The sequence below is a fragment of the Sparassis crispa genome (genome assembly GCF_003851025.1).
Source record: "Sparassis crispa DNA, contig_000009F, whole genome shotgun sequence".
In the NCBI taxonomy this organism is placed as follows: Eukaryota; Fungi; Basidiomycota; class Agaricomycetes; order Polyporales; family Sparassidaceae; genus Sparassis; species Sparassis crispa.
Window position 1 is genome coordinate 877,327 of NW_020939756.1, and position 23,268 is coordinate 900,594.

Sequence of the window (23,268 nt, forward strand, 5' to 3'; positions counted from 1 at the left end):
GTTCGTCTTCTATCCTGTTTTGCTTTTCGTACAATGCGGCTTGAATGTGACATCTTAGATGCCATATTCGATGGTATATATGACGATGGGGGGCGATGCACCGCAACACCGCCGCGAGCTCTACTTTCTTTCTTACCCCTTGTGTCTGTGAATTCAAAGGTGGCCCAGGAAAAGCCACAGTGTTGGGTATTCGAGGGGAATGGGGAAGTTGAGAGGGAAAATAGCTGGTCCCACATTAATTAAGGTATTCGTGCACCTGAAGTCATATATACTGTAAATATTCCCTGCCCTTAAGTATTGTCGATTCATCTTGGTACACTCCTCGGGCTCGTATACTGGTCCCCAATCGCAGAGAAGAGGCATGACGTCAAGGACAAAACACGCCTTTCCGCAAAGGGAAGAAGAAATACCCGGAAAGGAAATAATTGGGAGTGGCGAGCCTGGCACTGGAGCATTTGCCGAAGGAGTGATGATAATGGCTGTTATCGCGAAATATATGTGGTGCATAGCGGCGCACAGGCTCACAAATGATACATCTGAGCGATGAGCACAAGTTTGACTGAGGCTGACTCCATACAATGCGAGAGTAGTAGGTGTCCACAATCACACTAATTATTGCAAATCCATATTATATCTACTCATAGCCTTGGGAAGACAGCACAACCAACTCTCAGTAAACGAGAGAATCCATACCAGGAAAACATGCACACCACACACTCATATATATTGTGACAAACAACAGCGACAGTGTCCCAGCAAGCAGTCATCCGGAGAGAAAAATATGGCAGCTATAACAACACATCGGGTTGTACCAATTGCATAAGACTACTAATCAACAAGACGCGAAGGCCCTGCTTCAGCATTGACAGATACCGCAGGGTGCCGAACCGCGTCTTCGACCTGCTCACCGGCGATCGAATCAGAAAGGTCTTCCGGAGGCAGCAGATATTCGACCTCCTCGAATAGGTGCGGGAAAAAAATTGCCAGCATATCATCAGTCCTGTGATTGACAGCACAGGGGGGTAGATGCAATATGAATGAGTGTAGGCGATATTTGTGACAGCAAGAAAGGATACACACTTGAAGACAAAGTCACCCTTCTGCCCCCTCTTTGCCGGCGAGTCAATGACAGTCTTGTCTTCCGAAGACGCCATTGCGAAAGGAGTCACGTTAACCGTCCCACCCGAATTGTCCTTGGTGTACAGAGATTGACCCTGCCTTGCTGCGAGATCCAGAATGTTTCGCTCGACGGTTTCTTCTGCATAATAGCAGTACACTGGAGGAACGTCGTACGAGAGCAGTCATACAGGCGTACACAAAGGCTCACCTTCAGTTGGCCTTGTCTGGCCCATTCTGTCAATGCGCGCGATAGCTGAAACGACTGGTGTTAATTCGGGCTTGTGCAGAGCTTGACAAAAACTCTCACCTTGCAGCTCGAATGCATGATGCACGACGCTTTCAACCAGGAAGACGCGGGACGCGCACGTCACGTTCAGTCCTGCGTTCTCACGTTCTCTGGAGGTATTGCGGGATCGATTTCACGCCATGCAACATTAATCAACATAAACGCACCCGTGCAATAGCAGTACAGAGATATTGGGGTCATCACGGAATTTCTTGGCTGCACTTTTCTTGGCGTGGCTCTGGTCAATCCTAATGCAAGAGATACCTGAAGTGCAAAGTTCAATGTCCGATAGAAGGACAAAGGAATTAAAAATCTCACTGTTTCTCGCCAACGCGTGCTGGATGACTGGCGAAATAGGAAATCAGATCGAGGGTATAAATACTCCATGATCGCGACTCACTGTGCAGAGAGTCCGCCCAAGCCGAGAATATAATACTCTTTGTGCCAGGTTCTACAGTCTCGAGATACAGCAGATGTCGCACAAGCGTCTGAATCTTACTCCCATAGCTGCCCAGCGACTCCACTGCCTGTATTTCTTCAAATACCTTGGGATCGATCAAGTTATACTGTATCTGTCGTCGGGACTTGGGCGCCGGCTCATTGTTCACAAGCCGCGGAGGCGCCTCCGGAACGGGCTCGCATTCCTGGTCTAGTGAGAAACGCTGAAGCTGATCCGCTTTGAGCGCCACCCTGCAAACTGGACAGGCTTTACCCTCTGGTCGCCCCAGCCAAGCTCGCAGACACTCCTGGAAAAAGATGTAACGACGATGAGCACGTGCACCAATGAATGACAAGCTAACAGAAGCGAACCTCACAGAAAACGTGAGCACTGGAGGAAACAGTCAGACTCGAAATGGCAAATCCAATCGCGTTAGGACGTACCAAGGTGTTATGTATCCACGCGTGAATTCACATCTGCACAATACGCAAGCTCGTTGATCCTCGTCCACGTTGCCTTCTTCCTGAGATTGAGCGAGATACTGGAGATATCGATGACGTGCACGACCGGTGTTGATTTTGGCCTCCAAGGCAGCTTGTTCGCCTCGAGCTACCGCAATCGCAACGGCAACGCTTCCGTTCCAATTTGCTTCGGCGACAGTATCGGAGATCTCTTGCAGCTGTCGAAAATAGCTACAGGTGAAAGAAGAAACAAAGAAGAAACAATGGTTGAGTGGCTGGTCATAATCATGACGCATGATTCGGGCTACGCACGAAATTCGCTCGTTGAAAGTCTTTCGCAAGTGGGCCAGGTCGGTTCTCAGTTTTTCCATTAGTTTGGCTGTAGCATAATCAGAACAAGAGGAAGCTGGTGTCGAGGGGCTAACATACTTTGGTCTGCAATCAGTCCACGCAGTTCCGTAGCACCGTCTTTTGCTAGGATCTTCTCTGGGTCGTCCTGCCGGGGTAACCGTGCTGCGACATTGTTGAGGTCTACCATGACAGACTTAATCGCTCTATTCGAGTCGAAGTCCTCAAGAAGAGTCTTTCGCTCGTCGTTGAGCTCCTTATACAACACCTCGTGCTCAGGGAGAGCCTCAGGAAGCTTCTCGAGTGGGACGAAGTCGGCTTCTTCGACGTCGTGCAGCAGATCCATTATGGCTATCCGTTGAGCCACTCTGGTCTTGCGCTTCTTGGTTTCCTGCACGTCATGAACATCCAGCAACGTGCGTTCCGACATCAACGCCTCTCTGCGATCAGCCAACAGCGCTGCATAGACTTGCAGATACGCTTCGGCCTCTCCCTGGGTCTCAAGACTGCGCGCATATTCTTCTCCGTCAGCAGCCTCTTCGCCGGAAGTCAAGGATTTGGTGAGCAAAGAGATCAGTTTCTCTCTCCACTTCCAGAGGAGAGCAGACTGTTCGTTGAGTAAGTCTTCTATGATTCTATTTGCTTCCTCCATCTGCATAATTGTGAATGGCGTTGTGTGAAAGTTAATATAATAGCCACTCACAAGTGCGGCCGATCGGATTCCTCCTTGTCCAAGATACGGAACTTCTATATACAAATCTTCTTCTTTGAGTGCCTTAGTAGTAGGACTGCAATTTACATGATCCATGGCACGCTGGGCAGCATTCTCTGTGCCTGCGAAAGGCAAGCATTTCGTCACGAAGTGGTCACTAGCGACGTGAAAGCACGTACTCTTCAGCAATAACCGCCTCAGCTCCTCTGCAGCAGCGTAGGCTTCATTCTCTTTGTCTGCAAATGAAACACCCAAGACATGGTAGACATCTCCCATCAGGAATAACGCCTTGTGCAGCGCGATGCGGCATTCTCTTAAACGGTGCTGCAGGGCGGATTTCTTTGTTTTGTGCTCCTCGCCTGCGGGATTGTGAGGGAGATCCTCGTCATCGGAGTCCGTGTCATCTTCCATTGTTATATCTTCGCTCCGGGCACGAGCTCTTCCCTTGCCCTTGCTGCTTGGGGTCGCCGCAAGTTCACGTTCTGCAACACCTTGGCCACGGGCCTCTCTAAGCTTCTTTGTCTCTTCTTTGAGGATCTCGCCCTTCTTGTTGTGCTCCGTTATTACGTCCTCTATGTCAGCTATCAGTTGACGTGCTTCTTTCTCTGCAGACAACAGGGTATCCAAAGCATTCTGGTATTTAGTGGGATTGTCATCGTTCCGCTGAAGCATTTGTGCGATCCTAGTCGTTACTTGGATCTAACGTAGAATTCAGTCGCACGTCACTGTAGGCCAATCCCCACGGCGGCTGACCTTTTCCTTGCGATCGTCGGATAAATTTCGCCAGTTCTGATCTTTCATACCCTGTAGGTTTAGGTCATTGGAAGTTCGTTATGCAGGGAACTACCGGTACGATAAGTACCTCAAGGACTTCTCCAATAGTCTTCAGCACGCCAGGCTTATGCAATCTATCCGCCTGGTTCTGCAGCTGACCGACTTGCGGATGTGTACATATGCCCCGCAGCTTGCGCAGCCACGTTCGCAGGACGGAAGTATTAACTTCCCACCCTTCTCTTACGGCTACTCCGCGCATGTCTAGGCCAAGCTCGAGTAGTGCCTTTTCCATGTTCTGATCATACACCTGTGTAACAAGGTGTTAGCTTGTAATACTCCAGGGTAAGTGCGACTCACATGACGTTCCACTCTTCCTAGCTCGATAGGAACGAGGAAGCGCGTTTGACGCGGGATTGTCAGCTCGTCCTTGACGGCAGCCTTCACAGTCCTGAGGAACTAACTGAACGTACTGAATAGGGACCTGTGAATATCTACACGCACCTGACCGTATATTTGCGGAACAACGACACAAACTCGTTCACATATCCTGGCTTAAGGAGGCGTAACCAAGAACGAGGCCGATCAATGTCAGTGACCCGTAGAAATCTGCAGGAGTTAGTTTCACATGGAGTATACATAATTTTACATGACAACTTACTTAAGCACATGAATGAGATCACCGACGTGTGCACGAGCAGGAGTACCGGACACTGCGAAAGAGGAGAGGCGCGGAATGAGCGACACCATTTCTCTATCAAATTGCGGATGTCAGTGACTATGCGCAATCGAAGAAAAGAATCGCAGCACTAGAAGAACAATCTTACTCAGATTTTTTACCACCACCCATCTGCACTTCGTCCATGATGACCCTGTACCATTCACACACCACCAACGGACTGCGGGTACGCACGTTCTCGTGGTATCGCACATTCGTACGGTGAGGCCGTGTCGGAGGTGCACGCGCGACATCAAGGTCCTGCTGCAATACGTTGTATGTCGTGATGCACACATCAAACGTATTCACGTGTATGCACCAGTCGATAAGATCGTCGTCATTGTCCACCTCATCTTCGTCGACTTCGATGACATCAAGGAGCTTGTCTTTCCCCTTGTCGTTGCTTTGACTCTCGGCTGTTACGTTCCTTCCTTTACTCTTCGATTGCTGCCTTCTGGCACGCGATATCGCAATGTCGGTAGGAGTGATTGGTACTGGGACCTTCGTCCAACCCTCGTACACTAGCACTTTGAGAGAAGGCGCGTGCAGGGCGAACTCATCTGCCCACTGTGTAGCAAGAGATGCGGGAGTTACGATGAGCGTGGTCTAAAGCCAATTTTGTGATTGTCTTCTTGAAACCCAGAGAGAGAAACACGAACCTTAATCTCCTTCACATGTACCTTCGCCTCAGGGTCCCACCTTTTGACACTCGGCCCGCGACCGACGGCAGGGTTGAGCATGACGACTGCAATGCACTCCAGGGTCTTTCCAAGCCCCGGTTCCTCAGCGAGGATCCCTCCGAGGGCCTCATTTTTCTCCGGCCTTTCGGGTGACAGGATGCCACGGAGTCGGTTGAGATACCAGCGCACATCGTCGTCCACTTGCACTTCTTCCCAGAACAGGGGCAACCCTTCGGATGCAGACGACTTGGAAACGATACCACCAGATTCCAACACGTGCTTGCCTTCGCGTACCAGCATCCATGCTGCACTGCGGCGCTGGAACGGGAGCAGCGTCGGAACCAGCTTCTCAGGCTGAAGTTCTTCTTCCGTAGAATCTGAGTGAAGACGAGGCGCAGGGCCAACAACTGAATAGAGAAGGGGAATGTCGACGGCCCCATGAAAGGACTCTATTGGCAGCATACGGGAGGGAAACATATACAGGAGGGCGCGTCGTTGTGCTTCCTCGACTTCATTTGCACCGCATTTTGTTTTATGTTGCACAGGCGCAAATATTGTGGGAAAGACGAGGGATACCTCTATCTCGATGCGCAAAAGAAACGGAAGTATTGACGACTCGGTCTCTGTCGCATTCGGGACAAGATACAGGTGCGCGGACATGTCAGCACGACCAGAAGTGTGTAGAATCTGGCATGCGACTAATGGGTTGCGAAGATGAGGGAGACGGATGTCATGCGCGTCTGCGTCAAAGGCATTGTCTATGGGTGGGAGTTCGAGTAATCGGAGGGACTCCTTTGAGTATGCAACCAAAGTCTTTCCGCCAGTTGACTTGTCCAATTCGAGAACCACGAGACCGAGATCTATGGCAGTCGTTTGGTCTTGATCAGATATATGAGTCTTCAGCCACGACGCGACCGCTTCTTCGTCTTCTCGCCAGCCATACTGATCCGCGGTCTCCTCGTCAACATACTGGTCTGGTGTGGACGGATCAACAAATGTCGTGTATTCAATCTCCATGATGTGATGATATACACGAATGGTCTGCTGTACGGATTCTCCTTCATCGGCACCTGAAGGCGAAAGCTTGGTTCGCTTGCGTCGTCCCTGAGCAATTGCAGTCTCAGATGGGGCTCGTTTCTTTCCCTTCCCTATCTTTGGTGGTGCACTAATTTCATCCGCGATCGCCTCGAGGAGAGCCAAGAGAGTCGTAGCCTCCAGTACTGGCTGAGCATACGATTTGCGACGAAGTGACAACGAATGGTAAGTCGTTTGGGAAAACATTAGGTGCTACTAGTGTCCAGTTACTTCTCGTATGTCAGTGATCTTGTGTCAACCCTGTTATGGCAGGAGGGGTAAGCGGCAATGGTGGTAGGGGGTGAAACCAAGGCGCGCAATAGACGCCTCACCTAATAGCGTTTCCAGTCACAGTCACATGATCGCAATTTTTGGCCAGATCGGTTTGCTTTCCGGAGAGTCCGGTTTGACTCGGAAGAAATAACTCGGAGCGCCTAACGTTAACGTTGAACGTTGACCCTTCAAGTTACTGCCCAGGAGATTAACATCGAAATCGCGTCCAAAATATGCAGATTTACCTAGAGAGAAGATGTAGAGTAACATATTTCACCCAACCTTGTCGTCTGTTTTCCCTTCTCTCACTTCCCTTTCTCTCACTTCCCTCCTCCGCTTTACATCCCAATTATACACCCTTGCTGTGTTCACTTCCATTACTGTGATTTGCTCTCGCAAGAACTCCAGATCCTCTACCACACCCTCCAAACTGCCTTCTGCAGCCTTCAGCTTATCGTATAATAGTGCTATCGCAGCTGGAAGCTTGTAAGATAGCATTACATTCGCCTAACGAGAGGTTTAATGCCATTAGTTTCACCTCAGGATCGGTGTGATGTATGAAGGCGGATTGTGAGTAGAATAAGACGTACCCCGAGCCAGAGATAGACTGTATCCGTGTCTTCTAACTCCGCCTCTGCAAACAGGGTATCATTCAACTCGAAAGTAGTTCGCGTGAGCTTCTTTGAGGATGTGTCCTCATCATCTTCCAGGTCGTCGTCCTCGTCGCATTCTTCACCAGGCCTTCCCTTGCCTTCCTTGATCATTTAGCCCCAATCAGACATCGGTGATCACGCAGTCAATGCATGACACGGCTTACTCTCCTCTCATGCAGAAATTCCACCATGGTCAAGGTCTTCTTGATATCAGGAATCTTCTCTTCCAGACCACGCCGACGCTGGGCAAGATTATGATCCATGTACCGATATTTTCTGATCATCCGATATTCAACTATGTGCTCCACGCACTCAGGAGGATCGAACGCACGCAAGGGCTGCTTGGAACTCTTTTAGAGAGGTCTCTGGGTCCGGATGCGGACCTAGGTATTCGTCTACATCAGCCTGAACACTGGATGTCAACTCTCTTCGTGCGACAAGGTACGGACCTCGGACGTACGATGAAAGGCGCCTTCGGAATGCCACGGGGATTCTTCTCTTGATTTTGAGCAACCGTAGAGGCCATCCCTGTTCGACCGTAAAGTGCAGATATCAGTACAAAATTTGTTTGACCTCCTCAAAGGTAGTGGTAGCACGGACACAACTCTTCGCAACTCCGGCCTTGAATTGGAGGCACCGGCGCCTACCGGCGCCTCCAATCCCAGGATGATCTAATCTAATCTTTAACCTACCCTCACTGGTTCGCGCCGACCTACGCAACTGTAATGCATGCTACTAGTCGAGATCTGACTTTCTAGCTTGGTGTTGTCTCCTTGGTGCACTAGACTGGTGTTGCGAAACGGCCAACTACGTGTTGACTGCACACAATAAACTCTCTTGACTCGCCCGACATGAGTCTGAAACGATATGCTAAAAGTGTGGATGGTACCATCCCTGTGCCAGCCTTACTCTACGAAGACGAAGATTTGCTTGCATCCCAGGAAGGTGTTGGTATATACGATGGGTACGTTACTTTCATTGGTCGGATACTTCACGCATGAAGACAATGCTATGTACCTTGAGGCGCATAGTGAATCCTTACCCGGCGTACATGTCTGCAGCAACAATCATCGGTCGATGATGCTGTGACTGGAATTGTCACTGCAGAAAAACTCCTTGCTCACTGATTCCTGGTAACGAAGCTCTCGATGTCCATACGTTGGCTTCACATCACTGAATGATTACAACATGTGATGTAACTTAGTGGATGCAGATGGTGGTAGCTGCATTGCGCGGGAGCGTGGACTTAAACCGGTGTTATTGAGCACTTGGTTGGACACGTTCCGAGGTGTGCAGGTGTTATTGATACTGTTGAATACGGAATATTCTGTAGCTCATTTCCATCCATTTTTTGGATTCACGTCTTTGCCACTTCTGCATGCATTCCTATTTGCTTCTCTCGTTCTCATTCTCTCTCATTACAGCACTCAGAAATCTGCCCCTCATCAATCCGGCACCATCTACACTACAACTCACCGTATCTTCTACATAGACGGACCCCATCCATACAGGCGCTCTTTCTGGTTAGATCTAGCGCACGTCGCGAAGACTGAATATTATGCCGGCCTCTTCACCAGCTCGCCGAAAGTCACACTGTATTTGAATTCCCTTCCTACAGCGAATGGGGATGGTTCAGCCGCAGATGACCCTGTAATGACAGCTGGAACAAGCTTTGTCGCTATCGACCCGGCCTTCGACTCGTGGGAGTGTGAGGTCTGTAGCTACCGTAATCCGCCAGGGCTCAGTCCTGCTGCATCGCGGGTATGTGCTCTCTGTGGAGTCCCGCGCGCTTCCGTGAAGCCATCAAACGGCAGTCCTGCGAAGTCCGCGCTCTCGTCTATTTCTCCCTACGTCTCGTCCTCGCTGCCATCGTCCTCGTTAAATTTGTCCAAATTGACTATGTCGTCGGCGTCTTCGCCTCTTCCGTCGAGTTCCCCCCCAACCCACGGTGATTCCAAGCAGGAAGAAGTGGCATGCCCCGCATGTACATTTTTTAATCATCCTTCCCTTTCGACCTGCGAGATATGTGGAACCCCGTTGCCGACGAGGTCATCCTCAGTCCTTGCACCTCACTTTCCGGCGAAGTCCGCCCCAGCCTCACGTTCTACGACTCCCATGGTCGATCCAACCGATGAAAATGATACAGATTCACCTGAGTCGCGGATCATTCGTGTCAGTTTCCGCAAGGGCGGAGACAAAGCATTCTACAGTATCCTGCGGCGAAGCCTGCTTGGCAAGGGTTGGGAGGTAAGCATTGATAAAACACCAACTAATTTTCGTCTCCACTTTGTTCAATCTCCTCACAACATAGACAAAGGGGTTCGGCAATATCTCTGCAAGCTCTCGCTTTGCTGAGTCGGGTACTAGTACTACAACTGGGACCTCGGGAATTAGTGAGTGTCCTCTTTGGGACTGCTTAGTTGTGAGTTATAATGCTCATCTTTCTGCAGACGGTATTCTTCGCACTGTGGAAACCACTGCGGCCACAGCGCAGACGGACCTGGAAGATGCTCTGCAAGACCTGGAGGCTCTTATGGTCAAATGGAAGGATATGGTGCGGCTCGCCCAGGACCTGAACGAGCGGCTCACTGCCGCTTCGTTTACCGCAAGTAATATCACCGCTGTTACATCTACGTCCCCTGTAGCCAGCTCTAGCGCCTCTGCCGCCCTCAGTCCGTCTAACGTCACAGCTGTAAGCTCCTTAGGACCTCCGATGACGACAGAAGCCGTCGAACCAGAGGAAGCAACCTTCATCCGCTCGTCACTGGCCCAGCTCGGGCTGCAGATGGCCAATGCGCCGGTGACACTGGATATGATCCACGACGAGCGCAAATGGGTGGAAGAATTAGCACGAGAGCTCGCGGGAATACTTCAAGGTCGAGATAGAGATGAAGGCATGATGCGCAAGCGGGGAATTGTCGGGCTGGATGAAGTGTGGGGAGGATGGAATCGTGCGAGAGGCGTCGGTGCGCATCTTCCCGCCGTACCGTCTATACTAATTATAGCCTGACCTGTACATAGCCTTGATACCGCCTGATACATTTCTGCAGGTTCTCCCTCAGTTGCCGCAACATACTTCACCGCCAATACACATGCGCACATTCCCGTCGTCGGGCCTGTCTGTGTTACATACTCCGCCGTATACGAAAGCTGCATTTGCATCACGGCTAGTGGGGTTGCTCACACTAGGTGAGTTATATGTTTTCAAAGATATCGTAGAAGTCGATGTTTTGTTACTCTGTCTACGGATATTTCAATTTTCTGAGCGTGCTCGCTGATACTTTTTTACATTAGCCGGACCGAAGACTACCGTGGAGGTTGCGCAAGAAGAGGGGCTCCCAATCGGACTAGTCGATGAGATGGTTACTGAAGTAGAGCACGAGGGCGAGATCTGCCGAGACGAAGGGGGCGCTGGCATTAGCTTCTCTGCCGTCGGAGACCAAGGATGGGGCGGTGAGGTAACGTGGTGGGTAAACATATTCCAAGGGTATGAGTGGGATGGGCAGGCAAGTTGATCGAGATGTAGCTTGAGGTGCGTAGAATGCGCTCTTGATCATAGAAGATATGAAATTGAGTCGTTATTTTTTTTTCTACCGAGCATCAGTGAATTATATGCCAAGCAAAGAATTATCGATTTTTAAATAGTTCGCTCACCGTAATTTCTCTGTGCCCCGCAGATCGACATACCATGGTGTGCACTGAAACTGTTCACTTAGACGATGCATGAGATGGTTGTTAATGTCATCTTGGGTTCAAGCGACAGAGCTGACGGGTAGTCCTGTATCGGTCCATTTAGAACTTCGTCCCAAGCGTCGCCTTGATCTGCTTCTATTTGTTCTTCTGGGACTTCTACTTGCTGCGCCGACAAGCTTCGATGGAAATCGGCATGCACACAGCCCCGACACATATCAGTCATTGATGAACGAGACGAAAAGGTGAGTAGTAGCACTTGAGAGGCCTAAATGGAGATCCTTGTGGATCGACAGAACGTGGCATGGATGCTTCTTCCACTACACAGAAGCAGTGCCTAGTTCTTATAAGGTCCTTCTTCAGATAGAATGCGGCTACTTCCATGGGCTATAGACGCCCCGGAGCTAGATGCCTACCGTCGACCTATAAAAAGGACTTTGAATCTGTCGGGATCGTCTGCGCGAGCACGGCGGTGTGCAGGATCAAGTCCCGGTGGTGATCAGCTGGTGATGCCGCATGGATGGATGGTGCGTGATCCGATAAGGATGGAGGGTCTCCTTATTTGCGAGACAACGGAGGTGTTTCCAGGTTATCTCGCAGAGCATAGCAAGCAAGCCCCATGCTGTATTCTCAAGATAGAGGACATGGCGAACTTTCCCTAAACGCGGTGACCCACCAGAAGTAGACGTACAATGGTCAATTCCAGTAAGTTGCACTGCCATGCAGATCAGCACGCCACAAGGCCTGAATTCGAATGATGATCGTCGGCCAAGATTCCGTCCATACCAATCCAAGAACTGAAATTAGATTCCTGGAACCAATACTGTCCGAATGATAACATAGTTTATAGCTACACATCTGCCGCAGCAGGCTAAGCGAAAGAAACAGAGCGGACTACGACGACGAATTTACTGATGAGCGCAGATTAGGATGATAGCAGACAGCAATAAACGGGTGCGTCTTGCAAGGGACTATAGGCTATAGATAGGATGATGGCATCACAACGAATAGGACGAAAAGTAAGTACAGAGAAAAGATCCAGACGAAGGACGCGTCTAGCGTATATAATTATGGCGAGCAATAGGCCGGGAGAGCACAGGGTTCAACAGAGGGCACAGTATGTGGATCGGGAAATCACAAGTGACCGCGAGTGTGACGAGACAACGCAACGATGAAGGTGAAAGATAGCAAGTCAGTGGAGATGTGTTAATACATTAGAGACATTCCGGGGGGGGACGAGGTGAGTATCAATTAGCGATTGACATAGAAGTTAGATTATGCTCTCTTGCAGTCGAACAATGGGAAGCAGCGTTCACATGGAGATCTCGCCATGCGGCAGAGTAGAGTAGTAGCCAACGCCGAGCGATGGTGGGAATTGTGCGTCCTGGGCATTGGACATGTCTAGATCGTTGTATATCGCCTGCATGTTTTGCGGGTCCGGTGCCAACTCCAGCTCGAACGACCCGCCGACTGCCGCATATTGCATCGGAGAGTCCGTGCAATAGGTAGCGTTGTTGAATGGAACAGCGTGGGTAGAGACGGCCTCCTCGGCGAAGGCCATCGTTTCCGCATCCATCTGTTCGAGATTGAGCATCTGCTGCATCTGATCCTGGAGCTGACACCCAGAGTTTGAGCGCGAATGTGAGCCGGAGCGATTGACTAAGCGTTGCGAAGCAGAATAACCCAGAGGAACGGTGTACACCATGGGACTCGACTCGGCGGAATGAATCTGCGCAGCGAGGGCGTACGGATGATACGACCGGCTGGCGGGTGCTGGGGATCCATGCTCGGAGACAGCTGCCGAGTACGGCCTCCTGATTGACTCCCCGTATTTTGATATCGTCGGCGTGGCGCTCCGGTGCCTCCTGATGGGTCCAGGGCCGCTCATATCCAGGTCTGCAGGGTACAACGAGGAGTGGTCGAATGTCGCCTTCTGCGAAGGAGCAGATATTGACGTAACATACTCCGCACCAGGCGCAGAGTACGAGTTCGCCCGAGCGTGATGAGACGCCATAGCACCCGAGGTGAATGATGACCCTGGATCCTGTCTGACCGTCGCCCACTGCACGCCCGGGGACGCGTTCATCGCCAGATACGAGCTCTGGTCGGGTGATCCGCGCACGACATGCGCCATGCTGTCGCTGTAATACGCCTCCTGGCCGTCCGCGCCGTCCATCCTCGCATCTGGAGTCACAGTGGGGTTGACCGCGCCCGTGGCCATCACGAGACCCTCTTCGTCGCCCTGCACCTCAGTCACCTGCCCCTGCACCTCGACTTCGCACATGTGCACACTCGGCATGCTCGCGATCCCGCCAAGGTATTCCATGGTGCCGTCCAGCGAGTCCTCGTCACCCTCGAGCTCGTCGATCTCCTCGCTGTCCACGTCCGCGTTGCCCGCTTCGTCCTCGAGCGGTACAAGCGATCCGCCATCGCGCAGATGCACGCGATAGTGCTGGTTGAGGTTGTCCGACCGCGAGAACCGCTTCCTGCACCGCTGGCACTGGTACGGCCGCTCGAGCGTGTGCGTACGCAGGTGGCGCTTGAGGTGCTCCGTGCGCTTAAACATCCGGCCGCACGAGAAGAGGGGGCACACAAACGCCTTCGTCCGCGGGAACGGCATGCCACCGTCAGACGCGAGTTGCCAGGAGGTCGACATTCCAATAGCGTCGGCCGGGTATGGCTGCGTGTTCGACCGCAGCTGCGGCTGTTGGAAGGCCATCGCCGGATACGTATGCCTCTGCTCTACATGTGGACGGTTAATGGACATCGGGCTCTGAGCAAGCAGAGATGGATGCACGTTCGACGTTGGGGGATACTGTGCAGGGGCCGATGAGGGCGCCTGAGCAATTGCTGAGCCGGCGACACCGGGGCCGGTGAGGTCGGCTAGGTACGGGGGTCGACTCTGGCGGCTGCCCAAAGTAGAGCTGGCGTGAGCCTCCAGACGTCGCTGCCTGTCCCGCTGCGTCGCTAATAAATCGGGGTTCGATTGTCCCCCAAAGTCACCGCGCGCCTGCGCCATGAACATCTCCGCCGCGCTCATGCGCGTGGTATCTCGTCCGAAGCGGTCGATGTGTGGTTCCGGCGTACGCATTTCCTGCACGCCCGCACCATCGTCCACGCCCTCAGTCGCGTTCGGGCTCTTCCGCGAGCCCTTGTGTATCTTCTTGCGGCGCTGTTTGTATGTGGGAGACCCCTCGAATAACGAGAACATCGAGAAAAATGCAGAGTTCGGGCCCTGCAGCGCAGGAGGGAGAGTTTTGTTCCGTTTCGTAGAGGGGCCCTCTTCGGCATTCATCTCATCAGTAGAGGTATCGACATCGGACATGGCCTTCTGCGATCCGCTGGGACTGTCATTAGAGTGTTCGCTCTCGCTGTGCGAATCATCCGCTCTTCGCACGGCGGCTTCAAGTTCGCCCTCTCCCTCGACGCCACCCTGTGCCTTGCTGAACTGGTCATACAAAGAACGCTTTGGGTCGTACGTGAACGACAATGCTGGCTCGCCTGTGACGACGGTTGTAGATTCCAGCCCCATCTTCTCACGCTTCAGATCGCGCTCGAGCGCGTCCAGGAAGAGACGATCATGAGGTACCGAAAACCTGGGGAAGGCACCGTGAGATCGTGCATGCACACAGCCTCAGGGAACGTACCAATAGAACACTTTCTGCTTTTTCTGGGTGCGGATACACTGATACTTGAACAGTAAATCAAGGAAAGGTGACTGCAGAAGATCAGCGAGATAAATAATGGACGTGAGACAGCTTCTTGAACGAGAAGTGTAGACACCTACTTTCGGTTCCTCAAGACAAGCATCAACACCTGGCTTCAGATTCCGCAGGTCACTGAATACTCCCTCCTCAAACTTCTTCATATTTCTGACAGGCCTGCCAAATGCTTCAAAGCGAAAGACGAGCGCTCGGACAATATCGGTGCCCGTTATGTGATACAGACCGCCCCATAGAACGCACGACACGTATTCAGCATTGGGCAGGAGGAAACGGTTGAGCGCAGGATGCGCTGAGTTGGGGTGGCCAACAGGTAGCCCAGACGTAGCTGAAGTCATCATACCGTCGTCGTCGGAACTCCACCGCGACGGGGCGGTGGCGAGGAAGAACTTGAGCCGATCGAGATGATTGAGCAGTTCGCGCTCTTGATGCGTCAACAGGCGCGTAAGCCCGCCAAACGGGCCTGGCTGTCCCATGGTGATCGAGTCAGCGATGGATGGGTGGGCAGGTTCCTGGTCACTGTGGCCGGTGAGTGTGTGGCTCTCTTGGTGATTCAGCAGGGTCGGCTTTGATCGCAGTGGGTGCGCAGTCTCCTCCTCTGGCTCGTGCGCATGCGACACGGCTCCTGTGGATATCTGCAGGGACGAACCTGGATGCGGACCGTCGAACAGCAAATGCTGTTCGTAGCGATGCCGCAGCCCTTGGTCGTCGTGCGCGGAATACTGCATCTGCTGCTGATATGGATTGGGCGATGACTGGGCGGATGGACCAGGGGACTGTGAGTAGGGCATGGACTCGAGAATTGTGTGATTCTGCAAGGGATGCTGCAGGGGATGCTGAGACACGAGGGTGTCCATTATACCGAGGTGTATGTTCAAGGTCTGAGGTGATGCAAGCGAGTGTATTGCGCTAGTACGGTCGTTATCCTATAACTGGGCACGCCGTCAGTGACGCGGCGCAGAAAGAGGCCCGCGGCGCATGCGCTCACGTTATGCTGATGATGGAGACAATAGGGTCAACGAAACGCACGGAGCACGAGGAGATGATATACGCACCTCCCTGCGGGCACTACTAGAATTCCAAGTAAGATAGCGGGATAACGGCGAACGAAGAGACGATCCTGGGGGAGACAGTGGTTGCGAGGGACCAGAAGAGGAAGAGGAGAAAGCAGGGCTGGTCGGAGATGGTGAAGAATAATATAGAGGATGAGGAGAAGACGAAAATACCTGAGCACGAGGTGGCGCTCCGAGTCCGATGGCTGAACCGACCCGTGAGCTCGGCGCCCCGCCGGCCGGAAAGCGCGCCGAGCGCCCGACCCTCCGCATATGGTGATCCTCTCTACAATATATTATATCTCGGCACAGCCTTCTGTCCATCCATTGATCGCAGCTTCCTCCAGTCGCTTTCCTTTTTTTTTGACTCACATGGGCCCGACGCGGCTGACATTTTCTCTCGACGGACAGATATTCTGAGCCCACATTGTGCCAAGCCCGAGTGGCCGGGATATCACCGTCAAAAGCTCTGCCACCACAGTGCTGCCCATCACGATGGCTGCATCATTCCACAGCCCCAGGCGACAGGCGGTAGACTGCACACAGACAGATAGCCACGCCTCTGGCCACCAGTGTTTATTAGGTACGCTATAGCACAATTCCAATAGCTCGCGTGCGTCTAGTACGCCGTTGATCTGACCACCAACCAGTACTCACGATCCGCAGGGGCAGCTGGACATTCGACGGCGACGTCGTCTCACCCCGCACAGCTTGCCCTGCTGACCAACCCCACAGAGATGTGTGATCCGGTGAACCTCCTCCAATGGCGCACGCATCCAGCCTCGGAGTGCTGGAGACGTGAGCTGTAAGCTCAAGGATCTGTCCTACCCCCATCTGCACGCGAACGGAGAAGCGTGAGCCGTCCTCGATCCTCCTCTCGCAGTCGCATTTGTTCACCGACAGCCTTTCTCAGCCTTTCCCCATATATGCGACTCATCCGATCTCCAAGAAGACCAGATGCGAGTGCCTGAGCGGAGATCAATCAGAACAATATAAGATCCCATCGGGGCGCACCTATAAACGCATGTCTGAGTTCCAGTCTTGACGACAGCTCGCTTGGGGATAATAGAAGCTGCAATGTCCATCAGGGTCGAGACGACGTAAGAAGTAGACAACACTTCCGGGACTTCCCTCCAATCATCATCCCTCGACTTCCAGGCGCGTTCGTCTGGAGGCGCTCTGGCGGGCCCGGAGTGCCGAAACCTGCGTCCGCTCAGGCCGAGTCCACATGCACGAGCACGATTTCATATCACGAATAGGAGCTCACAGGAATGCTCGGAGGGTGTGAAGTATATCCGCCGTCTGAGACTCGTCGGGCGTCGGCGGCGTCGCGCGCTACTTGTGACGCCGTACGCCGCGCAGAGCGGATGGAGGAGGCGCGTCTCTTGCACCGCAATGTTCGGGATTGTGAGGGCGCAACTCGGGCACTGGCCTGCGCATCTCCCAACGGCCGCGACGGCCGGCTTAACCCCTTGGAGCAACGATCTGTGGAAGCCCAACGAGTGAAATGAGTGGAAAAGAGAAGCCTATACGCGTCGGATAAAGGAACCAGTGTGGGGAGCCGAAAATGATATGGTCAGCGTTATCACGAAGTCCCGGGTGAGTGAACAGCTGTTAACTGCAATGCGAAGTGAGGACGGAAAACATGAAAGGCTCGTAAGTAAAGTACGTACGTCGGGGTCTTTCCATAGGTCACTTCACCGACTGGAAGATTCGTCATATTGGCGCTCAGTGCTGACTACCCAACGGATCTGGTTAGTGCATTTCGTATAATTGTGAAAACACGGCAAGATAGTCGAGCGAATGAGAGACTCTGACCTCCAGAGGTCCATCATTGGCCCGACCTTGGATCTCGATCATGCGGTCTAACTCACGAGTACGGATTTTGAGAAGAGTCCTGCCACGCGATATATGCGAGTCTCGAGGAGATTACCTTCACGGGCACAAGGGCGCTGCACTAACGCCGGTCTCGACGGACACCAGAGGATAGCCGGAGTACAGACGTTCACGGAGTCCAGCATGGAGCGACGGAACGCACAACCCCGCTGTGCAATCGGTTGATAAATCGTCGTCCGTTGCGGCAGACTGGCTGCAAGCAAAGTTTCTAGCCAAGTCGCTACGTTAGAGACTGTTCCTTGGCGCATTTGATCGCCTGCTTGCAGTATAAATACACAGATTTTCTTCATCATCACTAGCCAAGCCGCGCCGCATCACGAGCGTTTGCCGAAGTGCCGCGGCCAGGGTGCGGCATGTATGTAGGAGGACTTGAACCGCCGACGGGGAGGCATAGGTCAGCCCTGGTCGGGGAGACGATGACAAATTCTCAGAATAACAAAGACGACAGCGCAACCGTTGCTAGTACCAGTCCAGTCTCTCGAGGACCTCGTCGGCCCAGAGCGCTGCCAGACGCCCGTCGGCTGAACGGTGCCAAGACGTATAGTACTGCGCCGTACTGCGAGCACTTCGTCCAGATTCAGTTCTCAGCTGCATGAATCTCAGAACGCCACGTGGTACCTAGCATGGGACTTTGCTAGCCTACTCCAATGTGAAGGAGCCTGCATACCTTTACGCTCTTTGTTGTCATCATAGGGCGTCCGTTGCCAGGTGATATGAGAGTAGTGTAGTTAAGATCAGCCACCAAGGGAGCGACCGAAAGCGCACAGCACACCAGCGCGTATATCGAACCGCGAGCCGAGCTCGACGAAGCTGAGGACGCTGGAGGCGGGACATCATGACAGTTTTGATACTTACTGGTGATGGAGCGAGGGTGGATCGCCCGAAGAGGAAACCCGCGGCCCGTTCAATGAAGACGCGTGTCACGTGTACGCAGAATCTCCCACTGTCAGGGAAGATCTCACCTAGGTGTCAAGAGTAGCTGCAATGTTCATCAGCGTAAATTAAAAAAATGCCGTAATAAACAGCAGAACCTGTGTGTCATCAGATAAAAATGTCCCACAACACGTCTAGACCCATCAGGCAGAAATTCCTGGTTTGCCTGACCTCACTGAGTATATGCGAGTTTCTGCAGCTGCGATGTAGGAGAACCACCCAGCATTGAAGGAGAACCACCCAGCATTGACAGTCACCACGCCCCTCGATGGATGTTCACCTGCGTGTGGTAGTCCGATGCCACGGATGCAGAGGAGCTACCAGATTGCCAAACTGCTACAGGGCTCCGAGAAGTCAGAACATCTGGATCCGCGTTCGTGTGAACGGGACATCCCGAAGTACGACACGGAAGCGTTGCCCAAAATGCCAGCGCACAGATCGATCATGCACACCATGTATTTGAAGCAGATGCAACAGGATGACAATGTCCTCGAATGGCACCTGCAGCCAATTTGGGCTGGTGGATTAGTGGTTCAACCTGAACTCGTCCATGCAAAAGAACCCAGAGATATGACCTGCTGCGGCCCAATATGTCATTTATTCTTCTCCTTCGGTACTGGCAAAGTAGTATCCGCCATTAACAGCTCCCCGACAGCACATGTACCGGCGGCCCAAACCAAGAGCAGCGAGCTAATGCAGAAGAAGCTGATCGACTGTCCGATCTCCAACCACGAGCCTGTCAACCATTGATTCAGGTGCACAACCATGCCGAACAGTATAATGGCTCATACCGGTGTCCGTGACGTTGAAAAAGAAAGTCATAGTCATCACTGTGCAAGCGTCTCAGCGGTAGCTGGACGTGACGAGTATAGCAGCGTACCATCCGTGAGGGTCAATGCAACAAGGAACAGACTGAATGGAGGCAAGTGAAGTCGCGTGTTGAGTAGATGGAATGAGGTCGCTAGTATGATGTAAGGTACTACGATTTTGAACATCTGTCGGAAGTTTTCTGATGAGCAGGAGAATGATGTGAGGCATCGCAATGCTTACCAAAAGAACAGCCATGAGGAAGGGATTGAATACAGGAACTAGACGGTATACAGGTTCCAGGTAGAATGACCTGGACAGCTCATCAGCGGGAGAATTGCGGTGAGTTTCGAAGCAAAGAGCAGACTGACGATATGGAAGCAACACTGTTTACGTCAAAATCAGACAATGTTTTGGAACACAAACAGCACCGTATACTCACTTGCCGGTACCAAAGAAAGCAACCTGGACAAAGAACAAAAAGAACACAGCAATTCGCAGATCATCCGCCCGCGGACGATAGGAACCCGCATCTTGGGGAATGGTATCAGTGTGCGACTGTCGGACAGCTGCTTCCACTTCTATCCATAGAAGCAAAGTCGCGGAGAATGCGCAGTAGAACAGTCCTTCTACGCTGATTGACAAGATCACGAAACAAACAGAGAAAGCCAGGAAGAACGTCAGGATTTTTGCGACAGGATTGTGATAGGTTTGGGCCAGTCGGGTGAAGGGGAAGACTGATGCAACCACTGCTCGGAGCACAAATCAAACAATTTCCCAAATCATGGCTGGGGAACTCACGGAATATAAGCCATCCAGAAATCTGATTGAGAGGAGGCAACCCTGACTTTGCACGGAGATTTGAGGCAGAGCTAGTCGTGATAATCATACTCGCAATTATTAAGAGGCACTACGAACCCGTGTCATGAATGCTGCATAAATGTGCAAATGGTCACCATACCTGGAAAATTACGGTGCTTCTGAAAGCACGTCTATCTTCTATCTTCTGAATGGGTATCATTATTCCCCCAACAATGCCCGCTGCCAGCATGCATAGACCACCTGACATTCTGCACGAAGATGAAGCCATCGGAACAAAGGGGAGAATAATCAGTAGAGACGTACATGGCAGCCAAATTCTCATGTTTATCCACTCCAAGAAGAGGGAACACAGCAGTGGTCAAGCAAGCAGCTGACCACGATAGGAATAGCAAAATGTTTTCCCGAAGAATGTCTCTTCGCCAGAAAGCTAAAGGCCAGATAAGTCCTATCGCTGCGAACCCTGCACTCCACACTGAACGGTGAGTATACCCCATCTAGAAGCCTCGTCAGATTTCATCAAGGACAACCCTAGGGATAACATACCACCATACCCTGCAACGCCGCCACAACCACAACGCCGCTGAAAATAGGGTTGATGACTGAGGACTTCAGCACGTTTCTTGTCGAAAGAGCACGCGGGAACTGCGTCCTAGCTCCAAGCACCTGATACCAGAAATAACATGGGAAACATATGTACAGGTAAAACGACCATGGCGAACGCTGTAGGGCAAACAAAAACCAAGAGCCAAACAGAAAGAGAGCAGCCGTCAAGTCCAAAACCAGTGAATCCGCTCGATCAGTATTCGCTTCCTGATCTTCCGGTGGAAAAATGGAGACAGCGCCAAAGGCAATCCAGCCAAGGTACGCGAAAGTGACAACGACTCGGATTAGCGTGCGGTCGTAACTGCAAGGTTAACTTAGCAGCATTTATTTGCCAAGGGCCTGAACTCACGTCTGGAGATAGCGCAGTCCCTCCAGTGTAGCCTTGATGAGCTCTGAAGAGAGGGTTCGCACTTGAGTGTACTTCTCGGCGTGCATTAGATCCTCTATCTCAGCGACTGCACCGATCCCTGGACGGCCCTCCGCGCCATGTGAGTGCACGAAGTATGGATAAGGCTTAAAGAACAACGCATGCGCCTTCTTCTCCTCTTCATTCAAATATAATTAGCTCAACTAGTGATACAATCTCGTAAATGCCTACCATGCTTGACCCGATAGTGTTCCAAGATGACCTGAAAGTTATGCAGCACCACCACCGTAGAGAGAACAGCGACTATACCTTCGCATTGACGAGTGATGCGTATGCTTGTGTCTTTTCACCGTCCCTGGAGTGCATGTACCCAGGACGTGATGCATCCACATCAGGTAGAACGCCGACAGAATTTACAGGCCAGTCGATGCCTATGAGAGCAGCCATAAGCGCCGCGACATCTGCCTGTTCGACATCACGACGCAAGAGATGAGAGAGCCCCCAAGGCGCAGAGTAGGCATCATGAGAGGAAGGGGTACTGTCAGGCAGCGGCCCTCGGACGCCCTTACCCCATACGATGAGCGGAGTGCGAGTGCTGTCCGGATCTGATATGTTTTACTCGGGTCAGCGATAGCGCGATATAATTATGTGGGATATCTTACCACCGTCTCCATGGTTGCCGATTTTCGACATACCGTGATCCGCAGTAAAGACAAAAGCGGTATCCTGATCTCTGTAGAACTCTGCGAATAACTCTTCTGCCTGCCGCACAATCTCATCCACGACCTGGATATTAACCATGTATTCCTGTAATGATGCGTGAGACAACGGGCGCATTCAACCGTGACTGTGCCACGAACTCGGGAATGCGGCCGGTAGGAATGTCCCGTAGTATCTAGACCGAGCAGATGAAGAAAAAAGACAGTCCGATCATTGCGAAGTTGCGTGTTCAATGCCGAGTTCTGGGTAGCATTGTGAAAGAGCGTGCGCAAGTGATCGAGTACCCAGACATCCAGAGCGGTAGCATCTGCACGAATGTTCTGTAAGCCTACCGCCCTCTACATGATCAGCAAATGCCGCACCTTTCGTGAAGTCTTCTTCGTCTTCATGATAACACCATGTCTCTACCTTTCCGGGTGTGGCGCCCCGAGAAAACATCGGCAAGATGTCCGGAGAGCCAAATGAATAGGTATGACTGGAGCGATTGAATACCGAGTCAAAGTCGACCTGTGTATTTCGTGGTCAGCGTGATCGCCCAAAGTGAAAACTGAGTGCGAGCTACCGGATTGGTCTTCCATCCCTGCAATAATCACGGTGAGAACCGACAGCACATAAAACAGGACGTTCGTTACTTTGGTGACTGCAGATACATCTTCGTACATGCCGCCTATGGACATGGAATTAGGTGCCTTCCACGATGCACAGAAAACGTGTATGTACCGATGAGAGCGACATGTCCCGGACGGCTTTCCGTGGGTACATGAGTGTGCGAGATCCCAAATGCCCCCTTCTCCTGTATTATTGAGCGCAAGTAAGGCGCAACCACTTCGGGTGAATTTGGTACCGAGGGAAACGCGTTCAATGCGAGCGCAAGGTCCGCACGCAGACCGTCGGCTATAGGATACTGTGAGAAGCGCACACATGATCGGGTGTTATACAAATCTCACCCACAATGAGGACAAGACGTTTGGCCTCTGCGCGTTCAACATTGTAACTTTGCATGCCATGAACGACCGGGCTCGTGAAGTAGCAGTCAAACACGGTGCCGATGTATACAAGATGGAAGACAAGGCCGATGACCAGCAGCTGAAATATAGAATGCCGCCGGGAACCCATAGAGAA

General features: G+C 52.1%; 6 protein-coding genes across 6 annotated transcripts; 2 read left to right on the top strand and 4 right to left on the bottom strand.

The window, feature by feature from the left end:
- Positions 1-828: 828 nt before the first annotated feature.
- SCP_1003170 (hypothetical protein) lies at positions 829-6,815 on the bottom strand (the record flags this gene model as incomplete). Its single annotated transcript, XM_027762182.1, has 20 exons — positions 829-1,000; positions 1,081-1,276; positions 1,328-1,372; positions 1,427-1,515; positions 1,573-1,669; positions 1,724-1,750; positions 1,806-2,151; positions 2,216-2,234; positions 2,288-2,536; positions 2,618-2,684; positions 2,735-3,305; positions 3,357-3,487; positions 3,545-4,064; positions 4,119-4,169; positions 4,228-4,446; positions 4,497-4,587; positions 4,641-4,745; positions 4,798-4,890; positions 4,964-5,460; positions 5,514-6,815. 20 exons carry the CDS (start codon positions 6,813-6,815, stop codon positions 829-831), a joined length of 4,887 nt encoding a protein of 1,628 aa, XP_027617983.1.
- Positions 6,816-7,154: 339 nt separating this feature from the next.
- SCP_1003180 (Probable prefoldin subunit) lies at positions 7,155-8,060 on the bottom strand (the record flags this gene model as incomplete). The annotated part of the gene is made up of 5 exons (XM_027762183.1): positions 7,155-7,388; positions 7,472-7,636; positions 7,699-7,810; positions 7,866-7,939; positions 7,995-8,060. The coding sequence occupies 5 exons, from the start codon at positions 8,058-8,060 to the stop codon at positions 7,155-7,157; spliced, it is 651 nt and encodes a 216-aa protein (XP_027617984.1).
- A 325-nt stretch (positions 8,061-8,385) lies between these two features.
- Positions 8,386-11,049, top strand: SCP_1003190 (predicted protein; the record flags this gene model as incomplete). Its single annotated transcript, XM_027762184.1, has 6 exons — positions 8,386-8,498; positions 8,959-9,781; positions 9,846-9,927; positions 9,985-10,500; positions 10,556-10,723; positions 10,829-11,049. 6 exons carry the CDS (start codon positions 8,386-8,388, stop codon positions 11,047-11,049), a joined length of 1,923 nt encoding a protein of 640 aa, XP_027617985.1.
- A 1,487-nt stretch (positions 11,050-12,536) lies between these two features.
- Positions 12,537-15,803, bottom strand: SCP_1003200 (STE-domain-containing protein; the record flags this gene model as incomplete). Its single annotated transcript, XM_027762185.1, has 3 exons — positions 12,537-14,820; positions 14,872-14,942; positions 15,012-15,803. The coding sequence occupies 3 exons, from the start codon at positions 15,801-15,803 to the stop codon at positions 12,537-12,539; spliced, it is 3,147 nt and encodes a 1,048-aa protein (XP_027617986.1).
- Positions 15,804-17,269: 1,466 nt separating this feature from the next.
- SCP_1003210 (hypothetical protein) lies at positions 17,270-17,509 on the top strand (the record flags this gene model as incomplete). The annotated part of the gene is made up of 1 exon (XM_027762186.1): positions 17,270-17,509. The coding sequence occupies one exon, from the start codon at positions 17,270-17,272 to the stop codon at positions 17,507-17,509; it is 240 nt and encodes a 79-aa protein (XP_027617987.1).
- A 1,911-nt stretch (positions 17,510-19,420) lies between these two features.
- On the bottom strand, positions 19,421-23,262 carry SCP_1003220 (GPI ethanolamine phosphate transferase 1; the record flags this gene model as incomplete). Its single annotated transcript, XM_027762187.1, has 20 exons — positions 19,421-19,563; positions 19,619-19,657; positions 19,708-19,822; positions 19,878-19,947; positions 20,006-20,020; positions 20,077-20,383; positions 20,436-20,544; positions 20,596-20,704; positions 20,760-20,950; positions 21,000-21,360; positions 21,409-21,604; positions 21,658-21,688; positions 21,736-22,031; positions 22,089-22,233; positions 22,287-22,453; positions 22,509-22,653; positions 22,709-22,726; positions 22,779-22,813; positions 22,867-23,040; positions 23,094-23,262. 20 exons carry the CDS (start codon positions 23,260-23,262, stop codon positions 19,421-19,423), a joined length of 2,835 nt encoding a protein of 944 aa, XP_027617988.1.
- Positions 23,263-23,268: the final 6 nt, after the last annotated feature.